General features: G+C 34.6%; 4 protein-coding genes across 5 annotated transcripts; 2 read left to right on the top strand and 2 right to left on the bottom strand.

Moving 5' to 3' along the window:
* The first annotated feature begins 588 nt into the window (after positions 1-588).
* On the top strand, positions 589-6,772 carry LOC107639814 (putative disease resistance protein RGA4). Of its 2 annotated transcripts, XM_088485946.1 has the most exons (3): positions 589-689; positions 857-999; positions 3,185-6,772. In XM_088485946.1, exon 3 carries the CDS (start codon positions 3,735-3,737, stop codon positions 6,489-6,491), a length of 2,757 nt encoding a protein of 918 aa, XP_088342072.1. In that variant the 5' UTR covers positions 589-689; positions 857-999; positions 3,185-3,734; the 3' UTR covers positions 6,492-6,772. The 2 variants fall into 2 exon arrangements, with proteins under 2 accessions (XP_088342072.1, XP_016198903.1); XM_016343417.3 differs by lacking the exon at positions 589-689 and having other exon boundaries at positions 843-999.
* Positions 6,773-15,910: 9,138 nt separating this feature from the next.
* On the top strand, positions 15,911-19,737 carry LOC107639815 (putative disease resistance RPP13-like protein 1). The gene is made up of 2 exons (XM_021121688.2): positions 15,911-19,381; positions 19,474-19,737. The coding sequence occupies exon 1, from the start codon at positions 15,966-15,968 to the stop codon at positions 17,943-17,945; it is 1,980 nt and encodes a 659-aa protein (XP_020977347.1). The 5' UTR covers positions 15,911-15,965; the 3' UTR covers positions 17,946-19,381; positions 19,474-19,737.
* Positions 19,738-22,786: 3,049 nt separating this feature from the next.
* LOC148569208 (uncharacterized) lies at positions 22,787-23,560 on the bottom strand. Its single transcript, XM_088484936.1, has one exon. The coding sequence runs from the start codon at positions 23,558-23,560 to the stop codon at positions 22,787-22,789; it is 774 nt and encodes a 257-aa protein (XP_088341062.1).
* A 30-nt stretch (positions 23,561-23,590) lies between these two features.
* On the bottom strand, positions 23,591-24,112 carry LOC148569207 (uncharacterized). Its single transcript, XM_088484935.1, has 2 exons — positions 23,999-24,112; positions 23,591-23,908 (listed from the first exon to the last, which is right to left on the bottom strand). The coding sequence occupies exons 1-2, from the start codon at positions 24,110-24,112 to the stop codon at positions 23,591-23,593; spliced, it is 432 nt and encodes a 143-aa protein (XP_088341061.1).

Below are 24,112 nucleotides of genomic sequence, written 5' to 3'. Positions count from 1 at the left end.
ATTTTATACAAATTTTTATTTATAAACTGTAATCTAATCACACACTTAATCCTACAAGAAATATTGAAGTTCCAAAAAAGTACATGATATATGTGATCATTTTTCTATCAAATTTTGTTTTGTCATGGTTTGGGTTGGACAAAGCCAACCCGCACCGAGAAAGAACCGGGACAGCCCAAGATAACCCCACAACTATAGCAACCAAATTACCAAATACAAACATAACTCTACTCCACCTAATACTTATCTACTAACAATTTGAATTGATTACAAAAAAAGGGCATGGGAGGTGGTGCTGGACCCGTCTCGATCTGTCACCTTGTGAGTGAGTTTTTAAATAACTTGGATTGAAAATTTGCCCTATATTTTAAAAATGGATTCTCATTTTTTTTTCTTGATTTTTTTGATAAAATGTAATTTTTTATTATATATTTTTTAAGTAAAATTAAAAAAAAATATACAAAAAAAATGTTAAATAATAAAAAATGATACTTTATAAAAAATTTAAAAAAAATATTGAGAGGATCTATTTATTATATTTTGATATTTCACAATCTTATATCCTATATCAAAATTAATTTCCTTATTTATTTTTGTCTTTTCAATTTTCTTCTGTATGGTTTAACACAACCCTTACTTTAATTCTCTATACCCTCCTTCCTCTGTAATTAACAATATATAAAGGAAAAGTCCAGGGGCTAGCAATTTTATCAAATTCTGGCCAGCATATAACCATCAAAGAAGAGTGAGCCATTTGATGAAATCTCACACCATTAAAAGCCTCATTGATAGCTATTTGATGGCTATAAATCCCAAAAGTTGCTGGTCCGCTAATATTCCTCATATATAAAATGAGACCAAGCTGGCCAATGGTATTGTTATTAACAAGAACACCTTGACTGGGGATGAGGGAAGTTCACTAATTCAACCATCATTAGAGTTCTGGATCTCGTGTCTTCTCTCTGTATTCAGCCAGTTTTTTCTTGACGAGAACCATTGGTAATGACTGCTGCCTCTCTCTCTATCTCTCTCTCTCTTAATATATATTGCTTTTTTTTTTTGTTGATTACCGCCAGTCTCATATATATGATAATATTCTTACATGCCATGAATATTGATTTGTATATAGACAAACAAATAGTAATGTTTCGTTCTGCTTAATTGACCGGATTCGGTGTAATAATCGTGCTTCTGTTGTTTTAAACATAAAAACAAAGTTAAACTGACAATTAACAGCTTATGATCTTTTGATCAATGAACTGTTAGTCTTTCTTTACGATCCTTTTGTTCTTCTTTTAAATCAAAACTAGAGTTAATCTGAAAACTTTAGATTAATAACTACAGTAGTTAATCACTGTAGGAAAGGAAAGGGGACAGGGACTCAGGGAGAGGGAGAGGGAGAGGGAGAGGGAGAGGGCTAAATCCGTTATTTGATCCAAAGTCTATTTTTACGTGTTTATTTTGAATTTTTTATATTTGCAGCACAATTATGTATAACTTATGATGCTGACATAGCGACATTGACCTGAGAAAAAATTATTTAGAACACCCGAGACACACACACACACACACACACATATATATATATATATAATATTTTTTTAAAAAAAAATAGTAATAATATTTTAATTTTTTATTGATATTAAAATATAAATTAATCTTTTAATTATTTTTAATATTTTATTTTAATTATATAAAATATTTAAAATATTTTTTATTTTAATAAATAATAATATATATTATTTTTAAATTTATTTTAAGAATATATATTAAGAATAAGAGTGGACACATTGAGTATTTAGATGTGTCCAAGTATTTTTAATTTTTTTTATTTTTTATTAAGACAATGTTAAACATGAGGCAGACACGAACAAGTATCTATAAGTGTCGAATTCAAAATATGTACGCCAGCAAAATATTCATGCTTCATAATGTCTAATGTTTAATTTAATTTAATTTAATTTATAAATTTTAATTTTATTCTTAACCTCAATTTTGTATTATTTGTATAACAATTAGCAACAACAACCACCACCATTTAGAGATGGACGAATGGCAGAAATACCCAAATTTGTGAATACTCAATCCGCCACTACCTAATATAAAATGAATAATTACCAAATTTGATATAAAATAAGTTTTAGATAGGACGAGATCGAATTAAAGTGTATCCATCTTGAGATATATAGGTTTAATTACTCTGTTGGTCCTTATAGTTTTGTAAAATTTTTAATTAGGTCCTTATATTTTTTTTCTTTTTAATTGAATCCTTGCACCAAAATTTTTTTTTAATTGGGTCCCTATATTTTTTTTTTCTTTTATTTAGGTCCCTGTACCAATTCATTTTCTTTTAGTTGGGTCCTTATAAAATTAAGCCAATTATTATTAAGAGGGACTTAATTGAAAAAAAAATTAGTGCAGAGACCCAATTAAAAAGAAAAAAAAGTATAAGGACCTAATTGAAAATTTCACAAAATTATAGAAACCAACAGAGTAATTAAACCAGATATATATTATATTTATAATATAATATGAATTTATAAAAATTAATAAAAATTTAGATTAATTATCTAAATCATTTTTTGAGAGTTTTAAAATTGAATACTTTAATTTTTAAAATTTTAAAATACACAAAAAAATTCTCACATTTAATTTTAGCAAATAATTCAGTTTATAGTCTTATTTTCCATTAATGACAAATAACAAATATTAAGAGCGGTCGTCGATGGAGGCAAGCAAACTCCAATATGGTACTCATTTACCGCGTCATTGTCGACGACAAAATTAAATAGTTAAAAATAAAATGAGAGATCAATTAGATATATTTTTTACAATTTTAGAGACGTAAATGGTATAATTAATAAGTCAATAACTAAATTAATATAATTTATAAATCTCAGGATCCCTTTGGAATTTAAGTCTGGATATATCTTGAATGTAAAATTTTAGTTTAAGTATTATATATTGTGGATATAATTCAATAATTGGATAAGAAAGTCGAAGATGAATTTTTTTATTAATATGTTATTTTATGCGTTAGTATATGTTTGCTCTCACCTCCCAAATCCCAGTGACACTCGTACGTAAAAACAATACATATGTATAATAATTCTTTTTATATCATTTATCTTGGATATAATCAGATTCAATAAGATATTGCTGACGATATATGTTTCTTCTTCAGGCAAGGCACAATGGCTTCATCTACAAACGTAGTTAGCAATACCATCACTAAAATCACAGAGAGATTTAACACCGTACGTGTTTCCTATCATGAAATCATGACCATTATTGATAATATCAAACGCTATCTCTCAACCATCAATGGTGTGACGGGTAAATGCCATGGTGATGATGCCTCTCTACACATACATAGACATGATTGGATAACCGATATCATGGATGTGCTCACCAATTTGTGGGAGTTGTTGACAAATACTACTTCTCTGCATCCAAAACAGGGTACCATTGCTACATCATTTTTCTCCTGCTTCTTTAGCCGTACACCTCGTGGTCTAGTTCTCCAGCTCGAACAAATCGAGAAGAGCCTAGAATACCTTGCGGCTGATTCTACCAAGCTTTCTCTGAAAGACAGAACCAAGTTAAGCAGATCGGAGGCGAGGGGAAATGAAACGAAGGTTCAAGGGAGAAGAGAGGATAAGGAAGTTATAATAGGGTAGATTTTGATTTCCACGAAAGTGAACGGTATTGTTTCCGTGGCTGCTATTGTAGGGATGCAGGGGATGGGAAAGACAACACTCGCCAAGTTTGTTTGTGATGATGACAGGGTGAAAGATAACTTCGTGGTGATTTGGGTTGATGCTGGTATACATGGTGAGTTCTATGCTGATTCCGTCAAGAAAAGTATGATTCAGGAACTGGACCCAGAAAAGGAGACTGTTGCAATTGATGAAAATCTTGATCTTGGAGCAGTGATTCATGGAAGAAGATTCTTTCTTGTGATGGATGATTTACGGAGCGAGAACCGTGAGGAATGGGTGAAGTTGTATGAGATGCTAAAGAAGGGAGCTACTTCATCTGGTGGTGCTGTTCTTGTAACTACTCGGAATTCTCATGTAGCCAATGTTGTTGACCCAAATGCTTGGAGACTATTTAGGCTAAGGAAAGAAGACTCCTTGTCTCTATTTGAGAATCTTGCTGGAGGAAACTCGAGTGAATCCAAAATTAGAGGAGTTCATCAAAAGTTGGAAAAGAAATGCAAAGGAGTCCCTTTGGCATTAGTAACAATGGCGAGATTGTTAAAGTCAAAACCAATTGCTGAATTAAAACAAGACCATTTGGAGGAGGAGTTCATGCAGGAGATGAAGTCTATATACTTCAACGACCTCCCCTCGTTGCATCAAAAGCAGTGCTTTGCTTATCTGTCATTAGTATTCCCTACTCAATTTGTTTCGGTTAAAGCGGAGACATTAATTCAGCTTTGGATGGCAGAGGGATTTCTAGGGCATGTAAATTTGAATTCTCCTTCTCCTCAACATTCACAGCCAGAAGATTTGGGCCTTGACTGCATACAAGAATTTTCCCGTACCTCATTTCTAGTTCTTCACGACTCCAAAATCATGACTTACAAGATGGGTAACGAACTGATCTGGGAGTTATCAAGATTTGTGGCTACCAAGGACCGATTCTGCTTCTGCGTGGATAATCGCGTTGAAACCATTAAGAACACAGTTAGTAGAGTGGCATTATCTCCTAGCTTAAACGTTACTTATGGGATTCCGAAATTCCTCATTAACAGCAACAAAACCTTGCATACTCTTCTCTTCCCCATGCCTTACTCATACGATTGGTCTTCAAGAATTCCATATGAGGTGAAGTTAAGTTGGTCTGCATGTCATGAACTCTTTTGTGCATTCAAGTGTCTGCGGGTACTGAACCTAACAGATCTAGGAATGAAGAATTTACCAGATTCAATTGGAGAGTTAAAGAGCTTAAGGTACCTTGATTTGTCCCACAACAACATGAAGAAACTTCCCAAATCCATTGGTAAATTGAAGCATTTACAGACATTGATATTGTCTCATTGTCACCAGCTTCGAAAGCTGCCAAATGAGTTTCAGCACCTGGTGAATCTCAGGCATCTTGTGATGGACGAGTGTCTTCAGCTGGAACACGTGCCGTTAGCTTTGAAGAAGCTAACAAGCCTTCTTACATTGTCGCATTTCACAGTTAGCACACGAAACAACAAGAGCAAACAGATTCTAGGTTTTCGGGAGCTTGTTAATCTGAAAAACTTGAGCGGTGAACTGGAAATTTCACACTTGGAGCAACTGAAACTCAAGAAATCAGAACAGGGGCTTGCCTTTTTAAAAGAGAAACAACATCTGAAGCACCTCACTCTGAAATGGAATCATGATGACAATGACAATCACAACAATCATGATGAGAATGATGAAACATCATTGGGACATCTTGAGCCACATGTAAATCTTCAAGGACTAGACATTGTGGGTTATAAAGGTGCAAAGTTTTCAGATTGGCTTCTATCGCTTGAGAATCTTGTCACCTTCAGTTTGTACAACTGCTCTTGGTGTAAATCTCTCCCTCCTTTAGATAGTTTCCCTAAGCTGAAATCTCTCCGGCTCGAAAGATTGGATTCTCTGGAATACATAAACGCTAGCCAGCACGAGCTGCGGTTGGAACTCCTACAAGAGCTGTCAATAGCGGATTGCCCCGAGCTCAAGAGTTGGTGGCAGGAGGGAACCGAAGACACCACTGCTATCTTTCCCTCCATATCAAATTTGAAGATCCGATATTGTCCCAAATTGGAATGCATGCCACTGTATCCGAATCTTGATGGAAACCTTCTGTTGGAAGGCTCCAGCATGAAACCACTGATGCATACCATAGATTACAGCAGTAGCAATATGTCATCATCATCTTCTTCTCTTCCGCCACTCTACAAAGTGCAGCGTTTAACAATCACAAACGTGGAGGGGAAGGAACAATCCCCGCTACCGGACAACTGGCTGGAAAGGTTCATATCTATCCACTTTCTTTGTATCAGCGAGAATCTGCAGCGAATGAGAGGATTTAGGCACTTGACATCGCTTAGCACAATGATAGTTACAAAATGCAGCAGAGATGATTTACCCCATGATAAGCAATGGCAGGGTCTGCAGAGTCTTCGACGGCTAGAGTTACAAGAAGTGGATAAACTGAAGCATTTTCCGGAAGGAGTGAAACACCTTACATCTCTGACAAAGCTAAGCATCTTGAGTTGTACCGAGTTGACAAGTCTAGGAGAAGGAATAGGCGAACTCAAATCCCTAGAGATCCTTTGGATTAAGGATTGCCCCAAGTTAGGTTCCCTTCTTGGAATAAGCAAACTGGAGTCTTTGAAGGAGTTGAGCATTACGGATTGTCGCTTGTTGTTGCCGAGGTGCCAGAGAGAAACCGGGGATGACTGGCCACAGATTAAGCATATTAGACGTATCCGATTGGCAGGTGCTTCTGAAATCTATGAATGATTATATCAATCACAACACTGTCTTTTGTCTTTCATTTCATGAACTAAGCAAAGGGAATTGGTGTGCTACTGCTATCTCATGTTACACTGTTACTTCTATCGGGGTTTACTTGATTGATTCTTAGAAGTTAGGATTATAAGCTTAGATACCCGTTTTTATATATTGCATGTACGGTTGGAAGTGAGCCGAGTTAAGTAGAATTAGACTAAATTCAAATTCGACTTACAAAAATTAAGTTTGGTTCATGGTTTGGCTTATTAATAATCAAGTCTATTTCGTAAGTTTAAGTTTAGCTCAACAAAAGTTCAGGAGCTGATTTGAATTCAGGAGTTGGTTCAAATAATAAGAATATAATTTATAATTTTATATCAATAAATTATAACTTTTATATATATATATATATATCCTATATGCATTTAATCTATATTTTTAATATTATATATAATCGAGTCAGTTTAATATTGTATATTTTTCGTTACATTTAATATAATGGTCAGTGACCATTAACAATATTGTTATGGACCATTTCTATAAGCACAATATCAAGAGCCAAATTTATGAGTATTAAAGACTTAGTTTGATGATTAAGTATTTTTTTTAAATTTTAAATAAGTTGTTACAAAGAATATTAACTCCTCGTCACATTATAATACTTAATAATTTAATTTTGACATTAATTATTACATTATAACCATCATTCTATTATTAAAGAAAATATTACAATATTGATTATATATAAGTCTAAAATTATGAATAAAATATAGTATCCTGCTATATATTTAAATTTTTTTGCCAATCAAATCCAATCAAGTTGACCCAAACCTAACAAAATTTACTCACATAATATGCATGTGAAATTGCGCTGTTTTTCTTCTTTCTGTTTATTTGTGTGCCTCCTTCTCCTTCTTCTATTGATGCTGCTGTTGCTGTATTTTATTTTTGTTACTTCTTCTGGTTCTCTTCTTCATGTAATATTACAGTTATTTATTCTTCTTTGTTTTATTTTTCTTCTTTTTTTATTCCTCTTAAAAAAAAGTGAAAAAAGAAGAAGAGTTTTGAATTATGCAGAATTTATCAGAAAAATAACACCGAAAATTCTTAATAATAACACATAAATTTCTTAGTTTTGACATCGAAATTTTGTTACAAAAATGTCTTTTTTAATGTTGCATTTTTTCTTTTTATTCTTTTTTTTTTCTTTCTTCTGTTGCTCTTATTTCTTCTTTTAGAAGCATTGCTTCATATTAGACTTAAATGAACATATTTGTACTGTATTGCAATCTTATTTAGTTGAAAAAATATATGTTCCTTCTCTTTCTACTAATTTTGCAACATTATGTGTTTCTTTTTCTTCTTTGTTTGATTGTTTTTATTTTTTTAACAAAGTAAAACAAGGAGGAGGAGGAGGAGGAGGAGGAGGAGGAGGATGATGATGATGATGATGATGATGATGATGATGATGATGATGATGATGATGATGATGATGATGATGATGATGATGATGATGATGATGATGATGATGATGATGATGAGGAGGAGGAGGAGGAGGAGGAGGAGGAGGAGTTTTAAGTTATCATTAAGTAATTTCAGTACATTCTGCATTTAAATAAGATGCATTTGGTCTGAGCTTCTTTTGAACTAAGTTTATTTATGTGTTATCATCATTAAAAAATGTTGGTACATTTTGGATTTAAACTATTATATGTGTAAGAAGAAGAAGACGATGATGACAATAATGATAACTGTTCTTGTGTGATTACCTGGACGTGACCTCGGCTAGGGGAGCCGACGCCGAGCTTTAGCCTTCAATGCCGAGCTATAAGCTGGGATGATCCAAACTCTTCGTCCAGAGAGATATCTCATCACGGAGAGTATGAACAAAGGGGGAGTGTACCTGCAAAAGGCACTCCGATGCTTAAGTTAGTACTGAGAATTTTGTGTATCATTTGAAGATAAAATATCATACCTTTATAGGTGAGATAAAATAGGTCAGTTACGTTTCTATTGATCATCTGAATTGAAGAGCAATTAATAGGTTTTAATAAATGATAATGTCTGGTCGGACGTTTTTATTCTAAGATGTAGTCCGTTGAGTCTGACTGTAACATATAACGCCGAGTTATAATGTATCATAGCCCCAAGCTTAGCTGGCTATATTTTGATAAAGCAGGTTGAGCTTTTTTAGTTATAACTCAGCGATTTGAGTTATAGGTATGGAGTCCCCAGATCAACTTACTTTATTAAAATAATGAATAATTTGAATTTCAACCGTGATTTGAAGTTAACATGTATTGGAAAGTGTAGTAGCCTTGTCATTGATTGTGCCTTTGATTTTTCCAATATAATTTTGAACCGTTGATTTAGTAGATGCAACGGTTAGGTTTTTTCATGGAACTGAATAGTTAATTTGAATAGTTGCTGAGACGATTTTGATAAAAGTGAATTGGTTGGGCGAGATTATTGAGTTAGTTCATCATTGTTTGGTGATTTGATTGAGTTTGATTGTGCAAGTGTAAACGATGTGACTTTGAATTGAAAAGTTGTCGCGAATGGATAAGTGTTTGTACTTGTATGTTATGTGATTGAGTTTGTTGACTGTTGATAGTCATGGTTCGAAATTGAAGATTGAGTTTGATTGCGCATGTGTAAACGATGCGACTTTGAATTGAAGAATTATCGCGAATGGATAATTGATTGAAGATTGTGTTTGATTGTGTATGTGTAAACGATGCGACTTTGAATTGAAGAATTATCGCGAGTGGATAATTGATTGAAGATCGTTGATATAGATCTGATGATAGTTGATATAAATTTGACAATGACTGATAATGATTGATATAGAAACGATAATGATTGATATAAATATGAAAACAGAGATAATAGATATAGATTTGAAAATAGAAAAATAGATATAGGTCGACGAATAGAGGTAACAAATATAAGTCGGCAAATAGAGATGACAGATGTAGATCGACAAATAGAGATAACAGATATAGATTTGCAAATAGAGATGATAGATATGGATCGAAAAATAGATATAACAGATATATATTGGCAAATAGAGATAACAGATATAAATCGTCAAATAGAGATGACAAATATAGATCGGTAAATAGATATAACAGATGTAGATTGGAAAATCATATATAAATCGGCAAATAGAGATATCAGATATAATTTGTCAAATAGAGATATCAGATATAAATTGGCAACTAGAGATAACTGATAAAGATCGGCAAATAGAGATAACGGATATAAATCGAAAAGCAGAGATGGCAGATATACATCGGCAAATAGATATAACAGATGTAGATCGGAAAATCAGATATAGATCGGCAAATAGAGATATCAGATATAAATTGGAAAAATAGAGATATCAGATATAAATTGGCAACTAGAGATAACTGATAAAGATCGGCAAATAGAGATAACAGATATAAATCGGAAAGTAAAGATGACAGATATAGATCAGAAAATCAAATAACAGATATAGATAGGCAAATAGGGATAAGAGATATAAATCGAAAAATAGAGATGACATATATATCAGAAAAATAGAGATAACAGATATAAATCGGCAAATAGATATATCAGATATAAATTAAAAAATAGAGATGACAGATATAGATTGAAAAAATAGAGATGACAGATATAGATCAGAAAAATAGATATAGATCGGCAAATAGATATACCAGGTGTGATTTGAAAAATAAAGATGATAGATATTTGATCGGAAAAACAGATATAGATCGGCAAATAAATATACCAGAGATGATTTGAAAAATAGAGATGACAGATATAGATGGAAAAAATATATATAGATCGACAAATAGATATAACAGATGTAAATTAGAAAATCGAGATGACAGATATAGATCGGAAACACAGATATAGATCGACAAATAGATATATCAGAGTTGAATTGAAAAATAGAGATGACAGATATTGATCGGAAAAACAGATATAGATCGGCAAATAAATATACCAGAGATGATTCAAAAAATAGAGATGACAGATATTTGATCGGAAAAACAGATATAGATCGGCAAATAAATATACCAGAGATGATTTGAAAAATAGAGATGACAGATATAGATGGAAAAAATAGATATAGATCGACAAATAGATATAACATATGTAAATTGGAAAATCGAGATGACAGATATAGATCGGAAACACAGATATAGATCGACGAATAGATATACCATAGTTGAATTGAAAAATAGAGATGACAGATATTGATCGAAAAACAGATATAGATCGGTAAATAAATATACTAGAGATGATTTAAAAAATAGAGATGACAGATATTTGATCGGAAAAACAGATATAGATCGGCAAATAAATATACCAGAGATGATATGAAAAATAGAGATGACATCTATAGATGGGAAAGACAGATATAGATCGGCGAATAGATATACCAGAGTTGAATTGAAAAATAGAGATGTCAGATATAGATCAGAAAAACAGATATAGATTGGCAAATATGGATAACAGATATAAATTGAAAAATAGAGATGATTGATAAAAATCGAAAAATAGAGATGATTGATATAAATCCGAAAATAGAGATGACTGATATAAATCGGATAATAGAGATGACTGTTATAGATCGAAAAATAGAGATTTTTGAAATAAATCGGCAAATAGAGATGATTTAAATCAGAAAATAGATATAACATATAAATTGGCAAATTGAGATAACAGATATAAATCGAAAAATAGAGATGATTGATATAACTCGGAAAATAGATATAGATCGGAAAATGGAGATGACTGATATAAATCGGCAAATAGAGATGATTGATATAAATTAGAAAATAGAGATGACAGATATAGATTAGAAAAACAGATATAGATTGGCAAATAGATATAACATATAGATTGGCAAATAGGGATAACAGATATAAATCGGAATATAGAGATGACATATAGATCAGAAAAATAGAGATAACAGATATAGATCGGCAAATAGATAGATAAGATATAAATTGAAAAATAGAGATGACAGATATAGATTGAAAAAATAGAGATAACAGATATAAGTTGAAAAATAGAGATGATAGATATAGATCAGAAAAACAGATATAGATCGGCAAATAGATATACCAGGTATGATTTGAAAAATAAAGATGACAGATAGTAATCGAAAAAACAGATATAGATCGGCAAATAAATATACTAGAGATGATTCGAAAAATAGAGATGACAGATATTTGATCGGAAAAACAGATATAGATCGACAAATAAATATACCAGAGATTATTTGAAAAATAGAGATGACAGATATAGATAGGAAAAATAGATATAGATCGACAAATTTATATAACAGATGTAAATTGGAAAATCGAGATGACAGATACAGATCGGAAAAACAGATATAGATCGGCGAATAAATATACCAGAGTTGAATTGAAAAATAGAGATGGCAAATATTTGATCGGAAAAACAGATATAGATCGGCAAATAAATATACCAGAGATGATTTGAAAAATAGAGATGACAGATATAGATCGGAAAAATAGAGATAACAGATATAAGTTGAAAAATAGAGATGACAGATATATATCAGAAAAACAGATATAGATCGGCAAATAGATATGACAGATATAGATTGGCAAATAGGGATTACAGATATAAATTGGAATATAGAGATGATTGATATAAATCGGAAAATAGAGATGATTGTTATAAATCGAAAAATAGATATAGATCGGCAAATAGAGATGACTCATATAAATCGACAAATAGAGATGATTGATATAAATCGAAAAATAGAGATGATTGATATAAATCGGAAAATAGATATAGATCGACCAATAGAGATGACTGATATAAATCGGCAAATAGAGATGATTGATATTAATCGAAAAATAGAGATGATTGATATAAATTGAAAAATAGATATAGATCGGAAAATAGAGATTACTGATATAAATCGGCAAATAGAGATGATTGATATAAATTAGAAAATAGAGATGACAGATATAGATCAGAAAAACAGATATAGATCGGCAAACAGATATAACAAATATAGATTGGCAAATAGGGATAACAGATATAAATCGGAATATAGAGATATTGATATAAATCGGAAAATAGAGATTATTGATATAAATCGGAAAATAGAGATGACTGATATAAATCGGCAAATAGAGATAGATCGGCCAATAGAGATGACTGATATAAATCGGCAAATAGAGATGATTGATATAAATCGGCAAATAGAAATGATTGATATAAATCGAAAAATAGAGATGATTGATATAAATCGGAAAATAGATATAGATCGGCCAATAGAGATGACTGATATAAATCGGCAAATAGAGATGATTGATATAAATCGAAAAATAGAGATGATTGATATAAATTGGAAAATAGATATAGATCGGCCTTTTTCAGGCCTTAATGATTTACTATATGACCTTTGTTTACAAAGGTGCAGGTAAGTTTGAAGCCACTGGAAGGAAATGGGGCCTGTAGAAAGAAGGGTGTTTATTTCGAGGCCCCACAGTGGGCGCCAATTGTTCTTGTGTGATTACCTGGACGCGACCTCGGCTAGGGGAGCCGACGCCGAGCTTTAGCCTTCAATGCCGAGCTATAAGCTGGGATGATTCGAGCTCTTCGTCCAGAGAGATATCTCGTCACAGAGAGTATGAACAAAAGGGGAGTGTACCTGCAAAAGGCACTCCGATACTTAAGTTAGTACTGAGAATTTTGTGTATCATTTGAAGATAAAATATCATACCTTTATAGGTGAGATAAAATAGGTCGGTTACGTTTCTATTGATCATCTGAATTGAAGAGCAATTAATAGGTTTTAATAAATGATAATGTCTGGTCGGACATTTTATTCTAGGATGTAGTCCGTTGAGTCTGATTGTAACATATAACGCCAAGTTATAACATAAAGTGCCGAGTTATGGTGCATAATGCCGAGTTATTGTATATAATGCCGAATTATGACATCGGATTTGTAACGGCCGTATCAATGACAATAACGATGATGATAATGACAATGATGATGAAGATGGAGGAGAAGGAGAAGGAACATGAAGGAGGAGGAGGTGGTGCGGTGACAGTGACAGACCCAAAAAATTATAGGAGTGGGGGCAAAACATATATTCTAAGATAAATTTTTTTAATATTATCAATTATACTAAAAATATAATAGAGATATAAAAATTACGAAGAGTTAGTAAAATTATTAATTTATTTAGAATGAAAGTATAATATGATTAAGTGTAATTTACTTAGATGTGATTAAAAAATAATTGAATACTATGTATAGTAAAAATTTGATATTATTGAAGGATAAAATTAAGATTTATTTCTATGTATCGTTTTTGTTCCCAACGTTTTCATCCTATTTAAGTCCCTAACGTTTCAAAATCGTCTCAATTTTGTCCCGCCATTAATTCTATTAACGGATCCTAACGGCACGACAACATTGAGTCAATTTTGAAACGTTAGGGACTTAAATATGACGATTGAAACGTTAGGGACAACTTTGAGACTTATCCCAAATGTTGGGGACAAAAACGATACTTTACTCATCACTTTAATAACTTATCATGATGTGTTATAAGTTACAAGCTTGTATGAGTTATAAAATAAGTTAGAAATTTGAGTAATTATCCAAATCAGTTCCCAAAGATTTTAAAATTAGACGTTTTAGTCTTCGAAAAAAATTAATACAAAAATCAATTTTCATTTTTTTTCCAGCGGCAAAAACAATCTCAAGAGACTCATTTCTCCGTTTTATGCCACCGAAAAAAGATGAAGTAGCATGGTTACTCTCCAGTTGTCCAACAGCAGTTACAGGTATCATAGAAGAACAAATTAATTCCTAACCACCTCATGAAAATGGCGCCATTTAGAGCTCGGCAACAAACGTTGAGTTTTAGTGGAAGACACAAGGTTGTGCTTCTTCTCCTCTGCCTCAACCCCTCTCTATTTGAATAGAAACTAAACCCCACACATTCTTCAAACTTTTACAAAGAAGGGTGCAATCCCGAATTTCGCCATATATACAAAGCAATTTCTTGCCGTTTTCAGATCTCCCACCACTTTACATAGAATATCTAGAGTGAATACCCCACCCGACCCTGACAATTATTTCGAAAGGATAACGAATCCAAAAAAAAAAAAAACACCCAACTCGGCTCGGCCTCTGATCTTTTCTTTTTAGGATTGATTAGTCCCCGTGCCAAAAGAAAAATTGACTTGTTTTGGTACAGGGATTAATTTGTCCCATAAAAATAAATCTCAGGAGCCGAGTTAAATTTTTTTTATTAAGAGTCTCATTGTCTTTCGAGATAATTGTCAAGTACCGTTTAAGATTTTTTTCCCAAATATCTATCATAGTAGTAAATGTGACAACATTAGGGTGCAATTCGTACCTGAGCATTTCAGCATACAACTCAAAAGCCCAGATCACATTAGCTACCTTGCCATAACCATCCATGAGAGTCTTATAAGTGTACAAAATAGGCGCCACTCCAGATTCCCTCATCAAACGGAAAATGCCCTCGGCATCTCCCATTCGACCCTCATTGCAAAGAACACGGATCATAATAGTGTAAACCACAACAGTTGGTTCAATTTTGCGGTGGAGCATTTCATCAAATAGCTTGCATGCACCAACAGAATCAGCTTGGCTGCAGCAGCACTGCATCAAAATGCCGTAGCTCACAATGGTAGGGGGAATCCACGCGATACCATGTCCCCATAGACCTCCCACAGTGAATCAAATCTATGGGTGTTGACGAGGGCGTGAAGAAGCGATTGCAAGCCTTCAAGAGAGACAAAGAAGGGACGTTTCTATACGCCGAACGAGCTTCTTGGATATGATCCAATTCGCAGAAGGCGACGATGAAGACGGAAACGAAGTTGGGGGCTTGGGAGTGGGTGAGCGCGTGGAAGAGAGAGGAGCAGGCGGTGTGGGAATTGGAGAGGATACTATTATGTTTGGTGCCAAGCCCTAAACGGCGCCGTTTTCATGATGTGGCTGGGGACTAATTTATCTTTCTATGACACCTGAACATGTTGCTGGACACGCTGGAGAATAACAGTGTCAAATCAGCTTTTTTTGATGGCATAAAACAGATAAATGAGTCTGGAGATTGTTTTAGCTGCTGGAGAGAAATCATGAGACTAATTTGTATATTGATTTTTTTTTTTGAGATTAAAACGTCCAATTTTAAAATTCTCGAAAACTGATTTAAATAGTTACTCCAGAAATTTTTACTAAGGTTCACCATACTGATCATATCACAAGCTTTTCAAAGTAAAATCTAAAATGATTTTGGATTCATCACAATGAAATTAACCTTTTTTTTGAAATTACTTATTCTTTTTAATCCAAACTAAGTTGCTTAATTATCAAGATTGATTTTGCTTTCTTCACAGGTTAAGCTTCCAGTAATTTTGTCTCCTTCTGCTGTTGCGAGAGAAGACTTTGCGGGGAAAATGGTTGCGAGCATTGTTGGCGATACAATCGCTAAAATCACAGAGAGGTTGAACTCTCTCAATATTTTTGGCAAAAAGAGCACCACCATCGCTGAGAATATCAAACTTCATCTGTTATGCATCAAGGAGGAGCCAGAGGACAGTGATGCTGCAACACCTCGATGGATTACTGATGTCACGGATGCCGTCATCGATTTGTGGGACTTGTTGGACGATCTAAATCTTCCTCCAGCTGATGCCAGTGTGCCTCCAAAACAGAGCACCATGGCAACATTCTTCTCTCTTTACAAGCCTACACCTCGTGGCCTACTTCTTAAACTCGAGCAAATTGAGAATCGACTACAACGCATTGCAACCGACTCAACCAAGCTTCCTGTGAAGAGCAACAAAAAGCTAACGGACTCGGATGTGCAGGGTGGAGAAATAGAGTTTGTCGGGAGAAAAGAAGCTAAGGAAAGATGGATAAAGAGGATCTTGGAACCGACAAGAGTGGATAATGGCAATTTTCCAGTCTTTGCCATTGTAGGGATTCAAGGGATAGGGAAGACGAGATTTGCTGAACATGTTTGTAACGATGACAGTATTATAAGTAAGTTTGGTTCGGTGATTTGGATTTACGGCATCCGTGATGATGAGTTCTATGCCGAGTCTGTTTCGAACCGTGTGAATGGGGCGATTCATGAATTCGTAATGAAGAAGAAGATGATGAAACTGGAAGAGAAGGAGAATGACTCTATTGTCATGGAGGAAAATCTTGATCTTGGAGAAGCCGTGAGCGAGGAGAACAGATTTCTTCTTGTGCTGGATGACTTTCCAAATGAGAACCGTGAGGAATGGGTCAAGTTGCAGCAGAAACTGGTGGAGATACATGGTTCAGCTGGAGGTGCAATCCTTGTAACTACACGTAGTTATCTTGTAGTCGATGTTATTAGCCCAAAATTTCGGCAAAGACTAGGAGAGCTGAGCAAAGAAGATTCATGGATTCTATTTGAGCAAGTTGTAGGAGGAAAAGGAGAAGAAGGAGGTCCAAGTGAGTCAGATACCAGAGACACACAAATGAAGATGGTAAAAAAGTGCTGTGGTGTCCCCTTAGCGATAATAAGAATGGCTAGAATGTTCAGGTCTCGTGAGGTTAAAGAATCAGAGTTAGACTATTTAGAGGTGGAATTTATGCAGGAGATGCAGTTGATATATCACAACGAGCTCCCCTCTTGGCATCTAAAGCAATGTTTTGCTTATTTATCGTTTATATTCTCTACGTCATATATAGTTCATTCTGAGATGTTAATTAAGCATTGGATGGCGGAGGGATATCTTGGACCTGTGAATATGTGTTGTTTTGCTTCTTCTCCTCAATACCCACAACCAGAAGATTTGGGTCTCGACTGTATACGAGATTTTTGCCGCAGGTCAATCTTAGATGACACCGACTTCTGCTCTGTGCCTTATGATCTAATGAAAGAACTATCAAACTTTGTGGCTGGCAAGGAGAACTTCCATATCCACATGTACAATAATGACAAGACTGTCAAGGAAACAATCCGCCGAGTGGAGCTGACTGATGACTTTGATGTTTCAAATAGTAGACTCAAATCACTCCTTTCTAACAACAAAAACCTGCGTGCAGTCTCCTTCAACATGTCCCTTCTCGATACGTGGTCATTGCGGATTCTAGACGAGGTGAAGTTAAGTTGGTCTATTTGTGCGTTCAAGAGCTTGCGTGTGTTGAAACTATCAGAGCTGGGTATGAAGATGTTACCCATTTCAATTGGGGAGTTGAAGAGTTTAAGATACCTTAATCTATCACGCAACAACATGAAGAAGCTTCCCAATTCCATTTGTAAGTTGAAGCATTTGCAGACGTTAGTATTGTCTCGTTGTCACAGGCTCAGAGAGTTGCCCCATGATTTGAATCGTTTGAAGAATCTTAGGCACCTGGAGATAGAGGAATGTACCATCTTACACATATGCCTAAGATGAAGACACTGACAAATCTTCAAACATTGTCACAATTCGTGGCCAGCAGCAGCCAAAATTACAAGAACATTCAAGATTTTGGGGATCTCATTAGTCTGAATAACTTGAGAGGGAAGTTGGAAATTTCACATTTGGAGCGATTGAAATTTAAGGAAGGGGAGGACGGACTTGCCTATTTGAAAGATAAACAGTATCTTAAGCAACTTATTCTGAAATGGAATCACGAAGATGAGGAGGAGGAGGAGGACAATAATAATAACCATGACCAAATATGCCTAGGACATCTTAAGCCACATGCAAATCTACAAGAGCTACACATTGTTGGATATAGAGGTAGACAGTTTTCAGATTGGCTCTGGTCCCTTGAAAATCTTGTTGAGTTCAATTTGTACAACTGCTCCACATGTCAATCTCTTCCTCCGTTAGATCGATTTCCTAAACTAAAAATTCTCAAACTTCAGAGATTGGATTCTCTGCAGTACATAACAGACCGAGTAGGTGATTGCAGTGAGCTAGGACTGGAACTCCTAAAGGAACTTTCAATATCAGATTGCCCAAAGCTCAGTAGCTGGTGGAAGAGTAGAACTTGCAGCATTGCTATGTTCGGTTCCATATCAGAAATGATTATCAGATACTGTCCAGAACTAGGATGTATGCCACTGTATCCGAATCTCGATGACGGTTTGGTGCTAGAAGGCTCCAGCGTGAAACCATTGCTGGAAACCATCAATCATACAAGTGCTAGCAATAACAGTCTGCTACCAGATTCAGACCCCGTTTCAAATTCTTCCCCACCCCTCTCCAACCTGAAATATTTATCAATGATAAATGTGGAGGAACAATCTCTCCTTCGAGAAGATTGGGCAAAAAACCTCATTTCTCTTGAATATCTTTATATTAGTGACAAAAAGTCTCTCACTTCAAGGAAAAGAAGTGAGAAAACTTGTCTAATGAGATGCTTCAAACAACTCAGCTCACTTAAAGATATGGTTATCAGAAACTGTAGAAGACTTGATTTACCTGATGAGGAATGGGAGGGCCTGCAAAGCCTCAAATACCTGGCAATGGATGAAATAATGGAGCTAAAATCTCTTCCTGAAGGAATTAAACATCTTACCTCTCTAAAATCTCTATCCATCAACAATTGTCCTGAGTTAACAACTTTGACTGAGGTCATAGGCCACCTGACATCCCTTGAACGGCTTTCGATCAGGGACTGCCACAAGTTAGCTATGCTTCCCCAAAGTATGATCAAGCTCACTTCTCTAAGGTCGTTATGGGTTGACAACTGCCCGCTGTTGCTGCCAAGGTGTCAAGAGGAAACCGGCAATGATTGGCCACAAATTAAGCATATCAAGCATATCTCTGTCACTGCTACCTCTCAAGTCTACGAGGAATGATATTAACGAAGCCAAACAGGTTCATCTCAGCCCCCACATGTAAGCAAGCCATCAACTCATTCACTCTTCAAGCTATTGCTTTCACTAGGCAAATCTTTTAGTAGTATTATTTTTTTCATTGTGATTTTTAGGTTATTTGAACAAAGAACAAGATGGAGACTTGGCATTACAGATGAAGATCAATGCATGTTACTCTTGGATTTTCCAATGTGAGTTGATTAAAATTTATAAAAACTGAATGTGACTATAATTTATACTTCTTTTTCAATTTGCTGAAAGTTATTTCCTATTAAGCTTTTCGTTTGTGCTTGATATATGTTGGATGAAACTTTGTTTTTATAATCAAGAACCAAGCTGTATAAATCATAGCTGTGTCAATGTTGGTTGGAAGATAACACCTCTCTTTTGTGTTCTCTCGAATTTCAGGGGCTGGTATAACAATAAATTATTCTCCTTTTTTATCAAACACCAGCGCATAAAAGAGAAACTTGAGAAACACATTTTTAATATTTCGCTGCTCTGATTTTTGAATGTTGAAAGATGCGACATTACTCTCTTCATTAGTCCTTTGTGGATCCTCTCCACATGCTAACAAAAATTGACACTGTCCAATTGATATATACTTTGTCTTATTGATTGATAATTCTGAACCTACACCTGTTGAAGTCATATATAAAAATAATGGAGAACATAAGAGAGATGGTAGCTTATAACAAACTTAACTAACTTCTCTTAAATATTTGAGAATTGCTTAACTAACTATCTTATAACTCTATGCATCCCCTCTAAACATAATCTTAGATATATAGTTTGCTAATTGAGAGTGAGTTTCGCTTTGGCTTTGAAACTCTCTAAAGTTGGTGCCGAGAGTGGTTTATTTAGAATCTGTTATTTAAGAGGAGTGTAGTTGGGGGACATTTTTTTTTGTCTGTGTATATCACAGAATGAAGATCAAGCACAAAGTGCTTGGTTTATTGTAGAGAAAAAGATTTGCAACAAAAACACTAAGCTCAAAGTGCTTAGCCTTACTACAGAAGAATTAATGAACTAGTTGATTTTCAATTACTGCCCGCATTATCATTTTTTTCCAACATAATCGTGTCTGGTTCACAAATTTGTATAATTTAAAACTTTATCCCCAATGCTCAGTAAATAAGTTAAAACGTCCAATTTTCTCTTAAATTTGTATAATTTAAAAGTTTATAATCAAAACCCATTTGTATAAAATTTAGTCAAATCTCTATAGGTTGAACGCTTTCAATTAAGGTGTTTTTTTTAATTTATTGTGTTTTCTGTCTCTTATTCAATTGATTTGGTCTTCTCTAAGTAATTTGTTCCTTCAGAAAAGATTCCAGCTTATTGTAAGTTTAGCTGTAAATAAGTTGTCAAGGAAATAAAGCTTCAGCAATTTGACATGCAATGTTATTTGTAAATTGTTTATACTGATGAGAAACCAATTAGCATTTAATACAAAAATAGATTTGAGAATTGAGAGAATATACTTCCTTGCAGGTTTTTGTTTCAGTTTTCTTATTCAGGCTTACAATCGTATGATCTCATGGAACACGAATAAGTTAATTTTCTTAGTTCTCTTAAACACATTCACATATGCTGCGGATCGTTTCTAAATTTACTTTATTCTTTTAATAATACAAAATTATAAAATATCAATTTAATTTGGTACAGAGCATTGATTTGATAAAGATTATAAACAAGTTAGATTTAAGTCTATTGTCGTGAAAAATATTTTAAATACACACTAATCGATAGAAAAAGGTTTAAATAAGTTTTTAATTTTTGCGCCAATGAGCCTTAGCTCAAATGGCATAAGTTTCCTTTTCTATTAAGAGGTTTCAGATTCGAGCCTCATCATATGCAGACTTGACAAAAAAAAAGAGATATCATGTGTTTTTTTTTAATTTTCGCGAAATATGTGATTTTTGACATGTTAACTGTCAAGACATATTAAGACTTAGTTTGGTAAAATTTTACTTTTCAAAAGTAGTTTATAAAAATTAATTTTTAAAAGATAATTTTAGTATTTATATTTGGTAAATTAAATTAAAAATAGTTTTTAATAAATATAAGCAACAACAAGTGTATTTGGTAAAATAGATTTTAAATTTTAAAAATATTATAATAGATATTAATCTAAAAATTAAATTTGGATATTAATTAATGTATGAGATTATATTAGATTTCTGAATTTTGATAAACACAAACCAACTTTAAAAGACTCTCCTTTAAGTACTTTTAAAAGCCTCTGATTTTTAAAAACTGCTCGTATAAACACACAAACTTTTTAATTTACCAAACACAAAACAAAATATTTAGCATATTTTTAAAAAACTTTACCAAATCAAATTTAAGTGTTGGAATCTAAACACAAAAAATAAATAAATTTAATAAACTATTAAAATAATTTTTTAAAATTTATATTATTGACAAAAATAATTTTAAAAGATACGAACAATCAATAAATTGCCAAAATATTTAAAAGCATAAAAAAATAACCAAATATTAGATATATGTCTCAAAAATGGTTTTTGATATCGAATTTTAATGCGATTATTTTGCATATTAGAAAAATTAGATATTTTTCTACTTAAAATTTAGTGATTTTATATTAAGCAAATTTTTTTTATGATTTTCCTTTTTTTTCGATAATTGAAAAAAATTTAAAAACGGAAAAAAGGAGGTATAATGATTGAATTTTCCTTTGATTTTTGCATACAGTTAAATACCTAACTAAATAATTTCACAAAAAATCGAATTTAATGCACAAGTTGTTTGCCAAATCAAAAATTTATTTGCTACTTATAAAAGAAAAAAGATGTCTTTTCGTTCTATTGAAAACTATTTTAGTAGTTTACCCACACGATATTAAAAATATATAAAAAATATTATGTATATACTAGAATTAGGGTAAAAAATCTAAACAAGCCAAAGGGAGATCAATTTGACACAAATAAGCCAAAACAAAATCTGATTCATCAATCAACCAAAGGACATTTCTATATAGTTCGAACCAAATAGGTTCGAACTCACTTTCCACATAATTCGAACCAAATAGGTTCGAATTACACGTATAGACCAAAGCAACATAAATCGAACCAAATTGGTTCGAACCCTAACTTGATAATTCGAACCTAATAGGTTCGAATTACTCAGAATTCGTTCCAGCAAGCAATTTAAGTTACGAACATAGTTTCCACATCATGTCTTAATAAAACTCGTACAGTTATTTTTGCCGGTGTGCATTAGACATACATTTCGTTTAAAACTGCGGTGACAGAACATATTCATTAACTAAAATCCCATTCAAAGTACATCGCACTAACGTTAACAAATTTTATCAGTCACCAACTACAAGTAAGAAAACCGATAATAGTGGAATCTAAACGCGAAATTGAAATAACAAAAGTACCAAAGCCACCAATACACCTAATCATGTCCCCGTGTGTGCTCTGCTCCTCCGAGCTGTGGGCAACTCCGACGTGTGTGGCCGGGCTGCCGACAAAGCCCACATCTCTTTGGCCGGTTCGGATCTGCCTCGTCCATATTGGTCCGTATCCGAGTGGACCTGGGACGACCCTCTCTCGCACGCCTCTTATTGGGGTCAGGGATGACAGTCGGCCCGTCATATGGTGGCCAGAAACCCTCCGGAATGGGAGGTGTGAAACCCATCTGATACACATTGAAGACCGAACTAAGACGATACACCTGGTGGACGTAAGGCTCCCATGTAAGCCGTGAGTAGGCACAGCATACCAGTGCGTGGGGACACGGGAAATGAAGTGCCTGGAAGTATCCGCAGTCACATGTGTGAGATGCAAGCGAGACTCTGTAGGTACCCAGTGAGAAAGAACCAGTCGGAGTTGTCTCTGCGACGGTGAACTCGGAGTTATCCCTGTCGTACACAGTAACCGTGAAGCACCTAGCCGTCTTCAAGTTGGCCTCTATACACTTCACTAAGTGCTGACTAAATTGTTGTCCGGTTTCCATCTGCGCCTCAGCCTCCCTCCCTTTGCGAACAAATAATTCGGCCAATCTTCCGTATGTTGCCTTCACTAGCGAGCACACAGGAAGGTTTCTGACACCCTTGAGGATCGAGTTCACACACTCAGATATATTCGTCGTCATGTGTCCGAATCTACGCCCCTCATCACAATGCTGTGTCCACAAGGAATACTCAATCCGGTTAGCCCAGTCACACATCGCCGGGTCTTCGGACCTAAGAATATCAAACTAGTACTGGAACTCGACCTCGGTCTTAGCGTACGCCGCATTCACAAGTAGCCTCCTTGCGTCTTTGCCCTTGAAGGTGAGGGCGAAATTTGCCGCAACATGTCGAATGCAGAATGTTCGGTATGCAGACGGAGGTAACCAGCCTCCGTCAAGAGCCTCAAGGGCGGCCTTGATGCCGTTATGCCTGTCCGAGATAACCAGCAGACCCGGCTGCAGTGTCACATGCTCACGCAGGTGGGAGAGAAAGAAGGACCACGACTCAGCATTCTCACCCTCGACTAATGCGAATGCAACAGGGAGTATGTTGGAGTTCCCGTCCTGTGCAATCGCGACAAGCAACGTTCCCCCATACTTGCCATACAGATGGGTGCCGTCAATACTAGCTAGGGGCTTGCAATGATGGAATGCCTCGATACATGGTGGAAAGGTCCAGAATAGTCTGTGAAAATAAGCTCGAGACTCGTCCAACTGTCCACCGACACGAACAGGGCTCATTCTTAGCACTGCAACAGTACCAGGCAT

The sequence above is a fragment of the Arachis ipaensis genome, chromosome B4 (genome assembly GCF_059453495.1).
Source record: "Arachis ipaensis isolate K30076 ecotype BB chromosome B4, ASM5945349v1, whole genome shotgun sequence".
Lineage (NCBI taxonomy): Eukaryota > Viridiplantae > Streptophyta > Magnoliopsida > Fabales > Fabaceae > Arachis > Arachis ipaensis.
This window is presented reverse-complemented; position numbering and strand designations above follow the sequence as displayed.

Excerpts from the sequence above, each read along its gene's own strand:
- LOC148569208 (XM_088484936.1), bottom strand. The coding sequence starts at position 23,560 with ATGTGTGACTGGGCTAACCGGATTGAGTATTCCTTGTGGACACAGCAT.
- LOC148569207 (XM_088484935.1), bottom strand. The coding sequence starts at position 24,112 with ATGCCTGGTACTGTTGCAGTGCTAAGAATGAGCCCTGTTCGTGTCGGT. Across the intron at positions 23,909-23,998 it reads CCTTTCCACCATGTATCGAG|GACGGGAACTCCAACATACT; the intron begins GCATTCCATCAT and ends GCGATTGCACAG.
- LOC107639814 (XM_088485946.1), top strand. The coding sequence starts at position 3,735 with ATGCAGGGGATGGGAAAGACAACACTCGCCAAGTTTGTTTGTGATGAT.
- LOC107639815 (XM_021121688.2), top strand. The coding sequence starts at position 15,966 with ATGGTTGCGAGCATTGTTGGCGATACAATCGCTAAAATCACAGAGAGG.